Here is an 18166-nt window from a genome sequence, read left to right on the forward strand (position 1 = left end):
TACTTATGTAAAGGTGAAACTATTAGTCTGATTTTGATAAAAAAAAAAATCAATTGTAAAAAACTGTTTAAGAATTGGTCAAAATTAGTAAACTAGCTCGGTTTTTATTGAAAATAATACCGTCTTATCCTGGTTAATACTCAACACTTCTGCTTACAATACAATTCACTCACATACAACCGTGCTCACATGATTGAATTACATATCCATCCTCTCAAAATAAAGTCACCATGTGTGGCCTCAAGTCCTCAACAATTACTATTTTCTAAATCTATCAAATAAAATACACATCTGTTATTAGCGAAATTCACAATATAATATTGGCTCTCCTAAGTAGATAACAGAAAATTTGAATAACGTGAACAAAGTAGAGTGAATTTTTGGCTCTACTAAAAAGAGGGTCGTTTGACGGCATGAGGAAAGAGGAGCAGAGAGAAAGAAGGAGAAGAAAGAGAAAAAGGAGGAGTCGGCGGTGGGTTGACAGTGACAGAGAGAGAATGCTGTCGGTGGTAATCTCGGCAATGGCGGCAAATGGTGGTGACGGCGACATTGGAAGGGGAGGGAGAGAAGGAGAAGAAAGAGGGCTCGGTGATGGGTTGATGGCGACGGAAAGGGAGTGTCGACAGTGGTGGTCTCGGTCGTGGCGGCAGTCGGTGGTGGCAGCGATACTGGAAGCAAAAAGAGAGGGTTCGTGATTTGAATTTATTTCCCTTTACTATCAGAAAATTTCAACGGTAACTCATTGCGGGACACCAAAATACTTCATTTCATTAATTGGGGTTAGTGTTGAATTTTTTCGACAGTAAAAGATGCGCCAATTTAATTTATTTTTCCTCCAAATATCACCGTCCGAAAGTAGAATCCGCCGATAATTAGTTAACCTTACGAATTCGACGTCATTATCACCGGTAAATCCAATGGTAAATCCGCTCTATCCTGTGATAGTAGATCTGACAGTACTCAATATTTTTTTTATAGTGAGATATTGAATAAATGTACAATAGAATTATAAAAAAGACTAGATATAGATACAGATATATGACCGACTAGAATAAAATTCACTTTTGCAATCTCTCTTTTCTTATCTCAATTTATTATTTTCATTTTTATTACTCCATTTGTTTTCTTCAATATTTGTGCAAAAAATTATCAAAGTTTTAGATATTCAATCTACTTACTATTGATTACTTATACACATTGACTAATATTTTTTAGGGCAATTTACGTAAATAAATTGTTACACCTTTAAAATTATGCAATTACATTGTTTCTAAAATGAAGACGCAAATACATTGTTTCATATATCTATATAAATCGCTACTGGCAGTAGCGGTTTACCTAAACACAGAATCCGCTGCTGTCAGCCGCGGATTACATGCAAAAGTGGCAGCACAGAAACCGCTAGAGCCTGTCGCGGTTTCTGTTTGTTTGGGATTGAACATAAACCGCTACTGCCAGTAGCGGTTTATGTGCATAGGATTTCGTGCGTAAACCGCTAGAGGCTATAGCGGTTTACGTTTAGTATGTGTGAGTGTGGATGCCTATATAAACCATGGAGGGGCCAAAGGTGGAGGAAGAGTGTTATTCCTCACAAATGGATGGTGAGAAAAGTTTTGTGGCTTTGGTTCACTGCTCTGGAAAAATTCAAAAGAGCAAAAGGCATGGTGTGAAATTCACGGATAGAGAATCGCTTAGTATTTTTATCCGATCTTCGAGTACGTTGGCAGAGATTAAGTTCAGCATATTACGAAAGCTCGGTGTGTGTGGGACGAAGTGGGTAAAAAAGTTATTTTACAACATTCCCATTGCCGTTGTGTCAGCTGGTGTGAGATATGAGACCTTTGTGATAGGATCGGATGAATACCTGCAGGTAACACCCTATATGTACCCGGTTTGCACTCTTGTCCCCAAATAACTGAGTAGATAACAGCATCATGATGTAGGCACGTGCGCAAATGCGAACAGTCTCCTCGGTCGCATCTGCTGGTAACACCCTAAACCTCTCGTGGAACCATGTAAAGTGGACCGTCATCTGCTTGACCTTATTCGGTGGTGGCAGCTCACCGAATAGATCCTGAAACCACTCCCAAACTGGTCGACCACCCTCCATGAATTTCTCAAACTCACCAAGACAACCACTCACGGCCTCCCCACCGACAGGAAACCCTAGCTGAAATGCCACATCTTGCAATGTCACTGTGCACTCTCCGAAAAGTATGTGAAATGTGTGCGTCTCAGGTTGCCACCTCTCAACGAATGCACTGACCAAGGGCTCATCCAACTAGAACCAGTGGCTGTTTAACCTGGCCAAGTGGTACAATCCAGCCCTCTCCAAATACGGGATGATCCTTTCATACATGGGCATATTTTATTGCTGTCTCACACTGTATATACACCTAGTTGACTGCACACAACATGAAAGATATACAGGAAACAATTAAATTCTACTATCCACAACGAATCCCCCTATCTAATAATAACAAATATCTTAAACCATCAACGAACAAGGAACCAATAAAACAATTAAACTATGAACCTATTACTCAGTTATCAAATCAAATTAAAGCTTCATATTAAACATAATGGATTTGGATCCTCTAAAATTTGAATTTCACTTTAGAGAGTAAAGTGTGATCTTCTATCCTTGAATAGTTTCTCTTTCATATTTATTATTGGTCCCACCTATAAAATTAATGGTGAGAGATCACACTTTACTCTCTAAAGTGAAATTCAAACTTTAGAAGATCCAAATCCAAACATAATACAATAGTAAACATAACATAACACTAAATATAATAAATAACAGCCACAATTATAAAAATATAATAATAGAGAATATAATACTTCATATCATAAAAATATAATAACCAAAATAAAATAAATAACAAGCACAATTATAAAATTTTGTCAAGTTAAAACAACAAAAATGTTCCACAAAATAATTGTAAATAATAAAAAACGGGACAAATAATAAAAAAAAGGGGACTCATATGAGCCTAAACAATAAGAATTCCATAAAATAAACCAACAACACAAAGAATAAGATTCATTGAAGGGAACTAAATTCAGTTAATTAATCATATTTAAAAATTAACAAAAAAAATTGCTACCCAAACTCATTAAACTAACATCCTAGCATGCAAAGCCTAATTTCAAACTATAGGGATTAAACTATAAATTCTAGTTCCTCTACCTTACATACCATTTTTTTAATTAACAAATGCTAACGCTAAAAAAAAAAAATTAACTGACCTCGTCACCAACGGCACCGGCAATATGCGCAATATCGTTCAGTCGGTACAAACTCCTTTCGTCTGCCATGATATCCCGCCGGAGGTCGACACTTAGATACCTCAGACCCGCTCTCAAGTTGCTCTGACCTCTCTCTAAACAACCCCAAAATCACTCCAAATGAGTAATCCGCGGCTGCCTTCCACAGTTTATATACGCAGCCACTCTCCACGTAAATCGCTATAGCCTCTAGCGGTTTACGCACGAAACCCTATGCACATAAACCGCTACTGGCAGTAGCGGTTTATGACCAACCCTAAACAAACAAAAATCGCGACAGGCTATAGCGGTTTCTGTGTTACCACTTTTGCATGTAATCTGCGACTGGCAGTAGTGGATTCTGTGTTTAGGTAAACCGCTATTACTAGTAGCAATTTATATAGATATATGAAACAATGTATTTGCGTCTTTATTTCGAAAATAATGTAATTGCGTAATTTTAAAAGTGTAACAATTTATTTATGTAAATTACATATCTCTTTCTTTCTCTTTTTTATACATCTCCGTACACTCTAATTATGTATATGAACAAGCACCAATTTTAATATACATGTTGGTGATTTCAGATTTTTTAATTTTAGATGTTTTAACATAGAAATTGCACTTTTTAGTGAAATTTTAGTTTTTTTTAATAGTTTTGAATGTTTTATTGGATAATTTGTGGATTTTTTTTTAATGTTTATTAGATATTACACTTTTTGATTTGATAATTTTTTAATTTTAGTTCTAGAATGTCACTAATAGAATAATGGCCAATAAAAGGCCACTGAAAAATGATGACTGACCGTATAGTAGTTCCAACGAACAAAAAAGAAGAGAAGGGTGAAAGGAGAATGTGAATGTAGATGACTAAATATAAGGTTTTTAAAAAAAAATAGTTAAAGTTGACTAATAAATAATTAATTTTTTAATTGAACTCTATTAAATAAAAACATGATTTTCCTTCTAATTTATGTGTGCCCATTGTAAGGCACTTTCAAAGGGTCATCACAGCTGGGATAGCTTTCACTAGAAGGAAACACACTTGCAAAATTAAATATTTTTCTAAATAGTCCTTATTGCTTTATAAGGCTCCACAAAACATAAAGTTAAAGATGATGAATTCCTTTGAAAAATAAAAGATTCAATCAAACAAACAATACAATCATGGAATCCGATCAATTTTGAAAAGTTGCTGCAGAGCATACTTATCACTCTATAAGATGCAGAAAACAGAACACCCAATAAATTCTTTAGTTGATGAGAAGGAGTGCTAAACCTTCTTCCAATCATGCAAGTTTCTGCTAATTATTTTTCATATGATGGATGAAAATGTGTAATACATTAATATAAGTTTAAATTGATATATTTCACAAGTGTGATACATAACATAAATTGTGAGTATCAATTTGTATAACAAAAGAATTTATGATTCATGATTTTATAAATTATAATTTTTTAAAACTAAAAAAATTCAAATCATAAATTAAGATTTTTAATTATTTTTTGTTCTATTTGAAATTGTAATTTTGGTTAATTTTTTAATTTTTTTCTTATTTGAAATCATTATTCACAATTTCTCCTTATTCTACATGCCTCTCATATTATTGTATGACATCAAAATATCATAATATCAACGAAAATCACTAATAATATTCTAATATAAAAAAAATTAGCCACAAGTTTTCATCCTAATAATAATAATAAAATTATCAAAAATATTATTTACATACTAAAATTAGTTATTAGAATAAAATATATATTAAAAATAAATTAAATTATATATACACATAAATAGACAGTAAATAATATTAGCGTATAATTTTAATTTACAGCTAACATAATTGTAAAATTATACATGGCACCTAACTGGTCCCTACAAGCTCTTAGCTCCAAGCTTCAACCTCCAATTGTTCCAAGCGGCACAGTTAAAAGTTAAAAGAATATATTTAAAATTTATCAATTCACAAAATTAAAATAAAACATATTAATTAACTTAATATCTATTCCAAAAAATAAATAAAAAGAAAGAAACACCTAAGCAACTTAAAGAAAGAAAAATCACAGCAATAAAGAAAAAAAGTAAACAGATAAAAGACACTAAGAAATACTAGACTCGCCTTCTTCGAAATTTCATAAAATTAAACTCAGTTGTCTTCTGTTTATAAAAGAATACAATGACATTCCTTGATATTTAAGTAAATAATAATAGACAGATAAAACACTTGGAATATTAGTACTTTGTTAATTTACTAATTATTTATTTGGTCAATGAGTCTCCCATGACATGTGAATATGTGTGTATCAATATCGATAGACATTGATACATGGAATGTCAACCACACCAATATAATTCTGAGTCAAAATTAATTCTCCTGGTCATGCTCCGTGCCTTAGATTTTCCCTCATCCGAGGAATAAGATATTATAATTATAATTATACGCAACATCTGATTATTTGTAGAAGGAGAGCAACATCCTTAATCAATTTACACATCCATATCTTTCTTTTATATCAATGCACCTAAGTTATCAAAATTGATGCTTAACAATGTACAAAAATAATGATAAATAATGATCCATTATAAGTATGGCCTCCTCTTCTTATTAAATACATGAATTTTGAATAATATAGCCCAAAATTATCTTATTTTGCAATCTTTAACTATCATTTACTTTACTTTGTATTCTTTAAGTTTTGTCAAAATAATTGACTAATATGTAAATTACAGATATGAGTTAAATAAAATGTCTTGTCACCCTAATATAACCGAACACCAAAATACAGAGGAAAACAGAAATAGCTAACTGTATTTAGTGTATTATGAAATGATGGGTCAGAAACTAATTGGCATTGTAACTTCAATAATTCATTCATGTGATGAGGTACAAGACTGCGTATAATTGAGACACCATTGGGTGTTACGACAAATCACATTTCTCTGAGATTGAAAAGAGAGAACAATGGAGGAGAACTTAATCACCTTGTTTCTCCTCTAGCTTGAGGAAGTGACTGAGGAGAATAACCAAAAGAAGTAAAACTATTATCCATGTCTCTATTTCCAATATAGGAGCCAGTATCAAATGAAGAAGAAGCAAGTGAATGCAAGAACTCATCAAACCCTTCATGATTTGAACTTATATGCTTTCTCATCTCATCTGGCAACTCAACCTCTCCATCCAAATACCTCATAACTTGCCTTATGTTAGGCCTAGCATTTGGATTATCATTTGAACATATCAACCCTAATTTCAGCACCATAAGAATCTCATTTTCATCAAAATCCCCATTCAACCTTGGGTCCACCATGTCAAGTATTCTCCCTTCTTTGAACTTCTCCCACAAGCAATCCACAAGAACCAACTCCTCCGGCAACGCTTTCGGCTCGATAGGCCTGCGCCCGCATGCTACCTCTAGCAGAAGCGCGCCGAATGCGAACACGTCGGAGCTTGTGGTTGCCCTTCCTGTTCTAGGCAATTCTGGTGCCAAATACCCCAATGTACCAACAACTCTTGTTGTGCTTGGATTAGCACCATGTTCATACAATCTCGCTAACCCGAAATCGCCTAGTCTCCCATTCATTTCTGAATCAAGCATCACATTACTAGCCTTCACATCTCTATGTATAACTACTTGCTCATAGCCCTCATGAAGATACAAAAGGGCTGAAGCAACACCCTTTATGATCTTGAACCTTTGTTCCCAATTCAGGACAATCTTTGGCTCATCAAACAAGTACTTATCCAAACTCCCATTAGCCATAAAATCATACACAAGCAAAAGATCTCCGCGGCGCCGGCACCATCCCAATAATTGAACCAAGTTCCGGTGCCTGAGTCGGCCTATGCTCGCAATTTCCGATACAAATTCTCTCAGCCCCTGCTTTGATTCATGTGAGATCCTCTTTACAGCCACTTGTATCTTTGAATTCGGCAATATCCCTTTGTAAACCCTTCCAAATCCACCCTGTCCAAGCAGCTCCTTGTCCCTGAATCCTCTGGTAGCTTTCTTCAGCTCTTGGTACGAGTACCTATGCGGCCCAATCTCGAGCTCCCAAGCTTCGATTACATCTGCATTCTTCATCTTCCAGAAGAGGTAAACCCCAATTGCAACTCCAAACAAAACCAAAACCGAAATCGAAGTAGAAATCCCAATTATCAGAGAGTTATGCTTCTTCTTTGGACCTGGAAGTTGCGGTAGATTAGCAAGATCAAGAACTGGTGCTGTACCATTGATTTTAAAGCTCCAACCCAATAAATAATGAGAACTAGCAAGCAACCCTGTTGAAGCAGAGAATCCAACATACATAGTATCAAGAAAAATGGGTGAGAGATCCACATCAAATGACAAAGTTACCCTTTTAGGCTTAGAAGAAGTTGGAGACATTGCAACACTCAGAACATTCTTCACAGAATCATAATCAACCCAAACCATGATGGGTTTCCCACTCTTGAGATTCAAATCCTGCAATTTCCCTGACCCATTATCATCAAGATAGTAACTTGCATTAACAGAAGCATTGGATTGCAAGCTATTGATATCAATGCCAACATGGTTATCATTTATATCATCGAACTCAAAGTCTTGAACAGTGTCAAACTCAACAGCAAAAAGATGGTTAGTTAAGTTACCAACATCGTCTGGGTTGAAGAGACCCAAGTACTGGCTTGGGTGAGCTTTGAAATCTTTCGAAGTGGCTATGGTGAAGGCTAAGCCATGGCCACCGAGCTTGGGATACTCAGGAACAATAGCAAGAGCGAAGGAAGTTGAAAAAGAAAGAACTTTACCACTGGTTTTGTCTTTGATCTGAAATGGTGAAGGGTAGAAAGCGTGACCCATTAATCTGCTTGTTTCGTTTGTTAATCTTAGCAAACCGTTTTTCTCGATTTCTGCTATGCCGTTTAAGGATATGTTGGTTGCATCACAGTTCTTGAATCCGGAATAGAGAAGCTGATCCGGCTGAGATGATGAAACTGGGATAAGAATGAACAGTAACACAGAGAAGAGTTGTTGGTTCATGTTTCTGGCCATGACAAACTACAGAAGGTTATTGAAAGAGATCCGGGAAAAGGGTGCAGATTTGAAAAGGTTGGTGGTGGTAGAACAAAACAAACAGTAGAATAATTAATCAGAAAAACGAACATATATAATAATAATAAATAATAACAAGATGTCGTTTAGTTTGGAGAATAAATGCATATGGGAGGAAAGTGGAAAGCATAGAGAAGACAGAAGAGAGATTAAATTTTGGTCACATGGAAGGGTCAGAATATACGAGACAAGAGAAGAGAGCGATGCATAAAGAAAGGGAAATGCTTGTTTGGGTTTTTTGGGTGTTGCAGCTCACAAAGGTGTAGAGTAAGTCAACAACTGGAAGGAAAAAACAGAGGTCTGAGGATAAAGATTAGAGAGGGATGGGGGGAATTGAATGATGGTGCTTTTTCTGACAGTTGAGAGTGACGCGTGCTGTACGGAGATGGAGACGTCGCATTGTTCTACTTCTACACTACACAGCTTTGCTCAAAGATTTTTTCAATTACGATAGAAAAAGCACTTATTCATGGCATTAGAATTTTCAGAAATTGTTTTTAAGGATAAATCACCTTAACAAAGTGAATGGGTTTCAATTTTGCGTTCCAACCCTGTTAGATATCTAACAAGGATCTAACTAATAACAACTCAATAAGTATTTTTAAAGAAAAAATATAGGTAACTAACAATATTTTTGAACAATGTGAATTAATAGAGTTAAAAGAGTAAATTAATTTTAAATTTAATTAGTAGTATTAAATTAAGATGTAGTGTATTTTTATTTGATTGGTGGTTGTTCATATTGTTTAAGATGGTCATTGTTTACCTAGCATTTCTCATTTTTAAATTATACTCTATAATAATTAATAATTATTTAAATTTTATTTTTTAAAAATATAAAAGTAATAATTATTAAATGAAGAGTGTCAGCAAATTTTATAATTTGTAACCATTAATTAGTTATTATTATTATTTTTAATAGTGTGAGATTTCATTCAATAATGTGAAATTACTCACTTTTTTTTATTGGTTAAATGCTAACTAAATTTTAATAAAAATGCTGGTCCGCTAAACTTTCTCATATTAAATACAATTGTTTAAAATTAGCTGAGTAGAAGTTATTTACATGTATTTTTCTTTTACATAAATGTCCTAAATGCAATAAGTTTATATGCATATTTCGTTTTGACTATAAAACTATGTAAATTGAATCTATATGATTGGAATTAGCTAGGTGTAACAACAAATCAATGACTAGATTCAATTTACTAAGAAAGAATGTAATGTATATTAAATCTAAATAACCTGTTTCGATTTATAGCATTTCATAAACCATGGTAAATCGAATATAATTGATTCGATTTACTAGTAAAGGTATGCATTTTGATTAAATCGAATTCATTTAATTCGATTTATTAAGGAGTATGTGCTATATAAATAGGATCAGAACGTGGAGTGTTCAATAGAATGGAACTGACAATGGTTAGTGAAGATAGCTTTTTAGTTCTAGTGTACTACAGAGGGACGATTAAGAAAAAAACGCGAGAGGGATAAAATTTTTTAATAAAGATCCGTTGAGTGTCTTTATCAAATCTTCTACGAATTTTGTTGATTTTCAAAATACTGCACTCCAAAAATTGGAATTGCATGGAATAAAACAAGTAGAGAAGTTATTTTATAGAATTCTGATTTCTGCTGTTCATGATGGGGTGAAGTACGACTCGTTTGTGATAGACAATAACGATGGTTTGCAAGTTTTATTCCACTCAGTTTTCCAAGGTAAGAACTCATGAACTATTGGCCAAGTTTGGGGATGTGGTTTCTAGCTTAGGAGGATCGAACCAGAATTATCAATCAGTGGCAATGGCGACAGCCTCTAGCTCAACTTTTGCTGTTGCGTCTTCATCTCTGCCTGTAATGGCATCTACGACAGATTTAGTGGCATCGCCGTCTTTCGCTGCTGATCTAAACTACAATGACAATGCAGAAATAGGTGATAGCAGGATTACTCCTGTTATGATCCTGGTTTCTGAGGAGGTTGGAGAACTAGATGCCGTGGAAGATGTACCATGAGATGACGATGATGTGGAGTTCGCCATGATTGATGATGATAGCGATGATGATATAGGGAGGAATGTTCTTGTTGGAGCTGGTGGAGTATCAAGCTCGGAAACTCAGCACTACCCCTACACTTTTTGAGTTTAGACTTAAAGGTCATGAGACAGCAGGGGGTCCTGGATGTAGAATCCAGATTGGGGGCCAGAGATAGATTCACAAGACACAGTATAACAGACCTCATACGTGTTTGGCTACATCGATCTCCAGTGATCACATGAAGCTTGATTATCATGTTATATCTGCTTTCATCCTTTCTATGATCCGAGCTAATGCTGTGTCCATCAAGGTACTACAGAATGTGATAGAGGCACATTTTGGATTTAAACCGACTTATAAGAGGGTTTGGTAAGCTAAGCAGAAGGTTGTTGCACAGATTTATGGAGATTGAGAAGAGGCCTACAATGAGTTACCAAGATAGGTACTAGGTATGCAGATAACGATGCCAGGTAGTATTGCAGTACTGAAGACGAGCCCTCTGTGACTTGGAGGCCAAGTTGATGAGTCATCAGCGTTTTTTCATCGATTTTTTTGTCGTTCCCACCGTGCATCGAGGCATTCAAGTATTATAAGTCATTAGTTAGTATTGACGGGACCCACTTGTATAACAAATATGAGGGAACATTGCTGGTTGCTATTGCTCAAGATGGAAATCATAATATCGTTCCTATTACTTTTGCCCTAGTGGAGGGTGAAAATGCGGAGTCATGGTCATTTTTCTTGTCTCACCTACAGCACAACACATGACTCCTTATCCCGGCATTCTCGTGATATCAGATAGGCACAACATAAATTAAGGCTGCCTTGGAGGCTCCTGATGGTGGTTGGCTTCTGCCTACTGCTTATCGTGTATTATGTGTTAGGCACGTTGCAATAAATTTTTCATTGATTTTCAAGGGAAAGGATGCAAAGAGGTTTCTAGTCAACGCTGTTGTTTTGAGAGTTACCTGAAACGTTGATTTGGGCATGAACGTGATGTCTAGATCCCTTTGTATGGCAACGTTTGACTTGTCGATACCGAGGTGCTGCCTGTCCGAGTTCCTCGTGAGGAGGTGAAGGTTGGTACTTGTAAGAAACTCTGATGCTTAAGATAGCAAGGACTTTAGATAGGTTTTCGGTATATTAGAATGTGTTTTATACCTGAAGAGTGTCAGTGTATTTATAGTAGAGTTAGTAACCACCTTTGTTGGAGTAGTTCCATCTATGGATAACCGTTTCCTCTTATCTTGGGACTTTGTTGAGCTCTATCTTTTAGAGAAGATAGAGGTTGCAGGAGAGATCCCGGAGGCAGTTATCTGTTTGGGACAGGTAGAGCCGGACCCCTTTGTAGTGTCCGACCTCTTCAAAGAGGTCGGGTGTGGGTGGAGATTCCTTTCCTAGGTTGGGCTGCCAATTCTTATTGGGTCTGGCTTTAATTATTGGGTCAGGGCATGAACAGTACCCCTGCTTGAGCTCTGAGCTTTCAGGAGGTCGGTGCTCAAGCAATTTGTGGCCTTTACCTTAACATTAGTACTGCCTTTCTAGAGGTTGGGTACTTAACATGTTCTGACTTTTTGAATGTTGCTTCCCTTTAAATTGGGGCCAAAGTTGGTGTGGCAGTTTCCTTTAATTATGTGCACGTCTTTAAGAGTATTTAAGGAGTCATTATGTCCTTTGTCTCTTATAAAAAAGGCTTCAACTGTTGGTCTTTTGCTTTCTTTGTCACAAAAATCCTCTCTTTTTCCCTTGCTTTCTGGTCAGTCTAGATCCCAAGATTTCTCCTTCTTTGATTCTCTAAAGGCCTTGCCTTGCAAACGAGGAGAGGAACGTTCGTGGTTTTGCCGCTTGACGTTCCCTTTCTTTCTTCGAATTTCCACCAAGGTTAGTGCTTCTATTTATGTTACCAGTAGCTTCGTGTTTCTGTCTGTCTTGTCATCATCCTAAATGGTCTTAGCAATCTTGATGATGGGTTGTTGTCGATAGTTGGATTTGATGATGATCTTTGCTGTTTCTTTTTAAAAATTCTCTTTGTTTATTTGACTGGCTTTTTCTTTTCCTAAAAGCTTCATTTGATTGACTTGGATTGCTTTTCTGGGCTTACCAAAAAATGTAATCATTTTGATTTATCAATTACATTTATGTTGTCTCTAATGGTGTCACTGCTATGTGATGATGTTGTCACTGATAGCAAGGAGGGGAACCATTTTGGTGCTTTCTGTATGTAAAAGAGTTACGAAACTGTGTTGATTGGTTTTGTTTACTTTTACCCGACCTGTTTTGGACGATGTCTAAGCTTTTTTGTATCAGCTTCTTTACTTTATATTTGTAGGTGTAACTTTTATGTCGCGCTCTGTTGTTCTTAGTATGTCGACTAAGGTTCCCCCTAGTCTCCTTAATTGAGTAGATACCTCTGTTTTGTCTTGTGTTCCCGTAGTTGATAAACAATATTGTGAGGAGTTCCGTAGACACCATAAAATTTGTGAGAATAGGGAGGATGAGAGAAGTTACGAGCTAGTAGTGCCCAATCCTGAAGAGAGAATACGTTTTTCTCCTTTAGATAGTTCAGAGCGTCCTTTCTTTTACGCATACGATTGCTTTTTCTTGAAGTTGGGCATTTCACTCCCTTTTACTGATTTTGAGTCAAACATTTTTTGGACTTGCAATGTTTCTCCTTCTCAACTTCACCCGAATTCCTAGGCCTTTTTAAAGATTTTCCAACTCCTCTCTCGAGAGCTTGATGTTTGACCTTCTACTAGGGTCTTCTTTTACCTGTTCGTCTTGACCAAGCCCTAGACATTGAAGGGAAAATCTTGGTTTTTCTTTTGCGCCATCTAGGACGGAAAGGTTTTTTCTAATTTTGATGAGTCTTTTCACGACTTCAAAAATTATTTCTTTAAAATCCAGTCGGTAGATAGTGTCCGACCTTTGTATCTAGACGAGAATGATGAACCTTCCTTTCTCCTGTACTGGCAAAAGGAGCCCGTGATAGCCAAATTTACTGTAGATAAGTTAGATGAAGTAAAAAAATATTTTGTGGACGTGTTGCAAGAGTGCTGGAACCGAGCTCCTTACTTAGACACAAAAAAGGTTCTTTGGTGATCCCAGTCAGGTTCAGTCCGAGTTAGGTAATCTTCTGACCTCTAGCCTTTATAACTTCTTAAGTTGTATTTTGTTGTTCTAATGTGCTTTTCATTTTTGCAGTGACCATTGCTTCCAAAACTTCGTCTATGAAATACTTACGTCAGACCCAGAAAATAGTTATTGCTCAGGGCCTTCAAAATAAGGAGGCTGGGGGGCTTCTTCCCGTCACCTTCAAGGCCTCTTCCCAAAAAACAAAAAACTTCTGGGGAGTTAAGCATCAATGACAAAGAATTCGACAGGTTTGCTTGGAGCGAGAAGAATATCTTGCCTCATCGCCACATAGACATGGATGATGTGGCTATCCAAAATCATCTTAGCTATATGGCCCTCAATGATATTCGGATGGCAAGACTATGCATTGCTCTGGCTAAGGAGCAGAGGAAGACTCCTATTGGTGCCACCCAAAGTTTTCTTGACTCGGCTTGAGCTGATGTGGAGAAACTGAAAGGTTTGAAGGAGGAGGTGGAGGAGGAGAATGCTAGGCTGAAAACCGACCTGGAAAAGGCTCATGCTTAGGTTAAGAATGCTGAGGCTGCGGCAGCTATGGTCGAAGGGGTGAAGCAGATGGCTAAGGAGAGTTATACTCGGGTCTGTGGAGAAAAACTCGACCTTCAGGAGGAACTAAAAAATGTCTGGGAGGAGCACGCTGCCTGATAAACCACTATTTTATGGTTTATCTTGTGCTCAATTGAGTGGATTTTTATCAATCTTTCATACACTTATTCATACAAAATGCATGGTTTTACATTTCCCTTCCTAATTTTGTGCTATGATTGAAAACATGCTTCGTTGCTCTTAAATTTTGCCAATTATAATCCTCTCTTATTACCATTCGATGCCTTGATATGTGTGTTAAGTGATTTCATGGTTTATAGGGTAGGAATGGCTTAGAGGATGGAAAGGAAGCATGCAAAAGTGGAAGAAATACAAGAAGTTGAAAAAATTGCTAAACTGTCCAGCCTGATCTCTTCGCACTCAATCGACCATAACTTGAGCTACAGAGGTCCAAATGAGACGATTCTAGTTGAATTGGAAAGCTAACATTCGGGGCTTCGAAATGATATATAATTTGCTATAGTTTCCATGAGGATAGACGATGCGGACGCGTGCATCACGTGCACGCGTCGCATTTGCGAAAATCAGCGTGACAGAATTCGCAATCAGCAATTTCTGGGCTGTTTCCGGCCCAGTTCTCGACCCAGAAAACATATATTAGAGGTTATAAAGTGGGAGAATACATTCATACACAACAGACAACATTCACATTCATAATTTTAGATTTTAGATGTAGTTTTTAGAGAGAGAGGCTCTCTCCTCTCTCTTAGGATTTAGGATTAGGATTAGGATTTAGGATTTTTATTATGATTAGGCTACTTCTCTTCACTCCAGGTTCAATGTTCCTTTAATTTATTTTCTACTTTTACTTATTTTATTACTTTAATTGTTATTTATCTTTTCAATTTGGCTTATGAACTTCATGTTAGACTTGATTTCTTTATTTAATATAATTTGAGGTATTTCAGATTTAAGATTTCTTTCTTTTATTTATGTTACTGCTGCTTCCAATCTGAAGGCATTTTTATTCGAGTAGATTTTCTCCCTTTTTGCTTTAGTTAAGTAATTGGTAACACTTGAGTTATCAGACTCAGCAGTTGATTGAAAATTGGGAATTGCTGATTGATTTGGATCGCTCTAAAGCTAGTCTTCCATAGGAGTTGACTAGGACTTGAGGATCAAATTGATTGGTCCACTTGACTTTCCTTTATTTAGTAAGGGTTAACTAAGTGGGAGTAATAACAATTATCATTACACCTGATAAGGATAACTAGGATGGGATTTCCAGTTCTTATACCTTGCAAGAGATTTTATAATTATTAATTTATTTTTCTTGTCATTTAAATTACTTGTTCCTTATTTTAAAAACCCAAAACAAAATATACTTTTTCTATAACCAATAATAAATCATACTTCCCTGCAATTCCTTGAGAGACGACCCGAGGTTTAAATACTTCAGTTACAAATTTTATTGGGTTTTGTTACTTGGGACAACCAAATTTTTTGTAAGAAAGGATTCTCTGTTGGTTTAGAACTATACTTACAACGCGATTATTTTTATAAAATTCTTTACTAGCAAGAATCTAATCATTCAAAATGGCGCCGTTGCTGGAGAATTACAAACGTGTGCATTATTATTAGTTATTGTAAATATTTGCTTTTTGCTTGTTTATTTGTTTTTATTTTTGTTTTTATTTTTGCTTTTTCGTAAATTAAGAGGTTATTGATTTTTATTTAGTTATTAAAATTTTCGAAAATAATGTTCCTTGTTCTTTCTTGATTTTCAAGTTGTTCTTCGTGTTCATCTTGACCTTCAAGTTGTTCTTGGTTGTTTTCTTCGTTTTGATCTAAAAATTTTAAGTTTGGTGTCACTTTATTGTTTTTCTCTTTCCTCAATAAATTCAAAAATATCTTTTCTCTTTATTTTAATTGATTTTTTTGAAAATTACAAAAAAAATTTCAGATTTTTATTTTAAAATTTTTATCTTATCTTATCTTAGTTTTAAATTTCAAAATTCAAATATTTTTTAAAAATCATATCTTTTTCAAAATCTTATCTTATCTTATTTCAAAATCAAATTTCAAATTTCAATATTTAAATTCTAAAATTCAAAATTCAAATTTTAAAATTTAAATTTAAAATTTTAAAAGTCAAACCTTTTCAAAATTTAAACCTTTTTCAAATCTTTATCTTATATTGTTGTCAGTGTTTCTAGTTTTAGGAGTTTATTTTCATTAATTTTTTATTAGTTTTTGTTTTTATTTTCTTTTGCTACTATGAATTCTCATACCTCTGGTTTCAAGTTTGGTTCTAATGTTGTTGGAAGGAATGGAAGCTATAACAGGAACATGCATCAAGGTCGGAACAATCAAAGTTGGAAGGAGCCACGAGGATCTGATCAACCCTTTTGGCAACAACACCTTCTAAGATACCATGGACAACGACCATCCTACAATGCATGCCCAGACATTAGATATGGCGGACCCCTTCGTGACAACCAACATCCACCAAATTACTATGGTCAGAAGCCATTCCGAGGTGCATACCAAGATGATAGATATGGTGGACCCCCTTGTAGTTACCAACAAGCCCCATCATATGCTTATGAACCACCTCCCCAACACACCTTTGAACCACCATACTCACAAGCCCCTTTACACCATTCACCTCCATATGACCCTAACCCATATCCACCATACCAACCACCTTATGAGCCATACTTAGAACCACCACCTCAATATACACCATCTCCATATCCATCAATCCAAGAGCACTATGATCCTACTTATGATAGCCGAGTGCAACAAGAATCAAAGGATCGCCTCAAGGAAATAACATATCGACTTCATGCAACCCTTCATCAACTGGAGCAAGCGATAAATAAATTAGCTTCTCGACGTTCGGACACTCAAGGAACTCCCATGGCTTCATGTGGAGAATCTAATGAAGAACGCAGCATGAAGGAGATGCTAGAGACTCCGGTGGACCGTAAGGAGCATGACGTTGTATTGGAACAAGTGGAGGAAGCCATAATAGCTGAAGAGGAAGAAGTTGTTGAAGATTTAGGAGATGCGAAACCTCCATGGGAACCTCCAGTCATAGAACCTCCATCCAAGAAGCTTGAAATTGATGTTGAGGAGGGTGTACAACCTCCAAGGCATATCATGGTTGAAGACTTTGAAGGGGATGATCAAGAGATGAATTCAATCATCGATGAATTCTTATCTACATTTGAATCCTCTCCTATTGGACTAGACATGGAGATTAAAGAAGAAGAAGCAAAACCTCCCATGCCTTTGGTGAACAATGAAGAAAGGATCGAATTGGAAGAAAGCTACCAAGAGGAAGAGGTTGATATTGAAGAAGCTTGCAAAGAGGTAGAAGTTGTCAAGGAAGAGCTCAAGGGAATGGAGCTGGAAATCACCTTGCCAAAGTTGTTGGAGACCTCTCCCCCAAAGCCATTACCATCCAATACAACATTCAAGTGGGTAAAATTCTTATCCTTGCCCTTTACTTTCCCACTTGAATATGGTTTACTTGAGACAGATGGTCAGCTTAGAGCTCTCTATGGCGTTAAGAGTAAGAGGAAGATGGTTAGTGGTTGGAGTTGTCATGCAAGGTTCAATATGGTGGAAAGCTCAAAGTTTAAATGCAAAGGTTGGTGTAAAGCTCAACTGAATGGGTTTAGGAAGCTGTTTGGATGCCTTAGTGAGAATTCAGATTGCTCACCACCCGGATGGAATCATGATGATCAACTTGAAGACGGGTGTAGAAACAAGATTTGGGATCCGGGAATATATGAGGATCAAATTTGGGAGCTCAAAGCTTGTGAAGAACTCCATCAAAGCTTGAGAAATTTACTTGGTATTGATAGAGCTTATTGGAAGTCCAAGCATTGGTGGAAGTTTCAAGACGAGTTCAAGCACAAGCCACCATGACAAGGAGCTCCCCAAACGTCCAACTTAAGGACTTAAACCAAAAGTGCTAGGTGGGAGACAACCCACCATGGTATACTCTTTCCTTTTTGTTCTTAGTTTTATTTTATTTTATTTTCATTCGTGTTCATTAGGGCTG

At 36.2% G+C, this 18166-nt stretch overlaps 1 protein-coding gene across 1 annotated transcript; it reads right to left on the minus strand.

Moving 5' to 3' along the window:
* Nucleotides 1–6052: 6052 nt before the first annotated feature.
* LOC112743540 (L-type lectin-domain containing receptor kinase S.4) lies at nt 6053–8826 on the minus strand. Its single transcript, XM_025792789.3, has one exon. It carries the CDS (start codon nt 8299–8301, stop codon nt 6250–6252), a length of 2052 nt encoding a protein of 683 aa, XP_025648574.1. The 5' UTR covers nt 8302–8826; the 3' UTR covers nt 6053–6249.
* Nucleotides 8827–18166: the final 9340 nt, after the last annotated feature.

This window comes from Arachis hypogaea, chromosome 14, assembly GCF_003086295.3.
Source record: "Arachis hypogaea cultivar Tifrunner chromosome 14, arahy.Tifrunner.gnm2.J5K5, whole genome shotgun sequence".
Taxonomy (NCBI): domain Eukaryota; kingdom Viridiplantae; phylum Streptophyta; class Magnoliopsida; order Fabales; family Fabaceae; genus Arachis; species Arachis hypogaea.

Excerpts from the sequence above, each read along its gene's own strand:
- LOC112743540 (XM_025792789.3), bottom strand. The coding sequence starts at position 8,301 with ATGGCCAGAAACATGAACCAACAACTCTTCTCTGTGTTACTGTTCATT.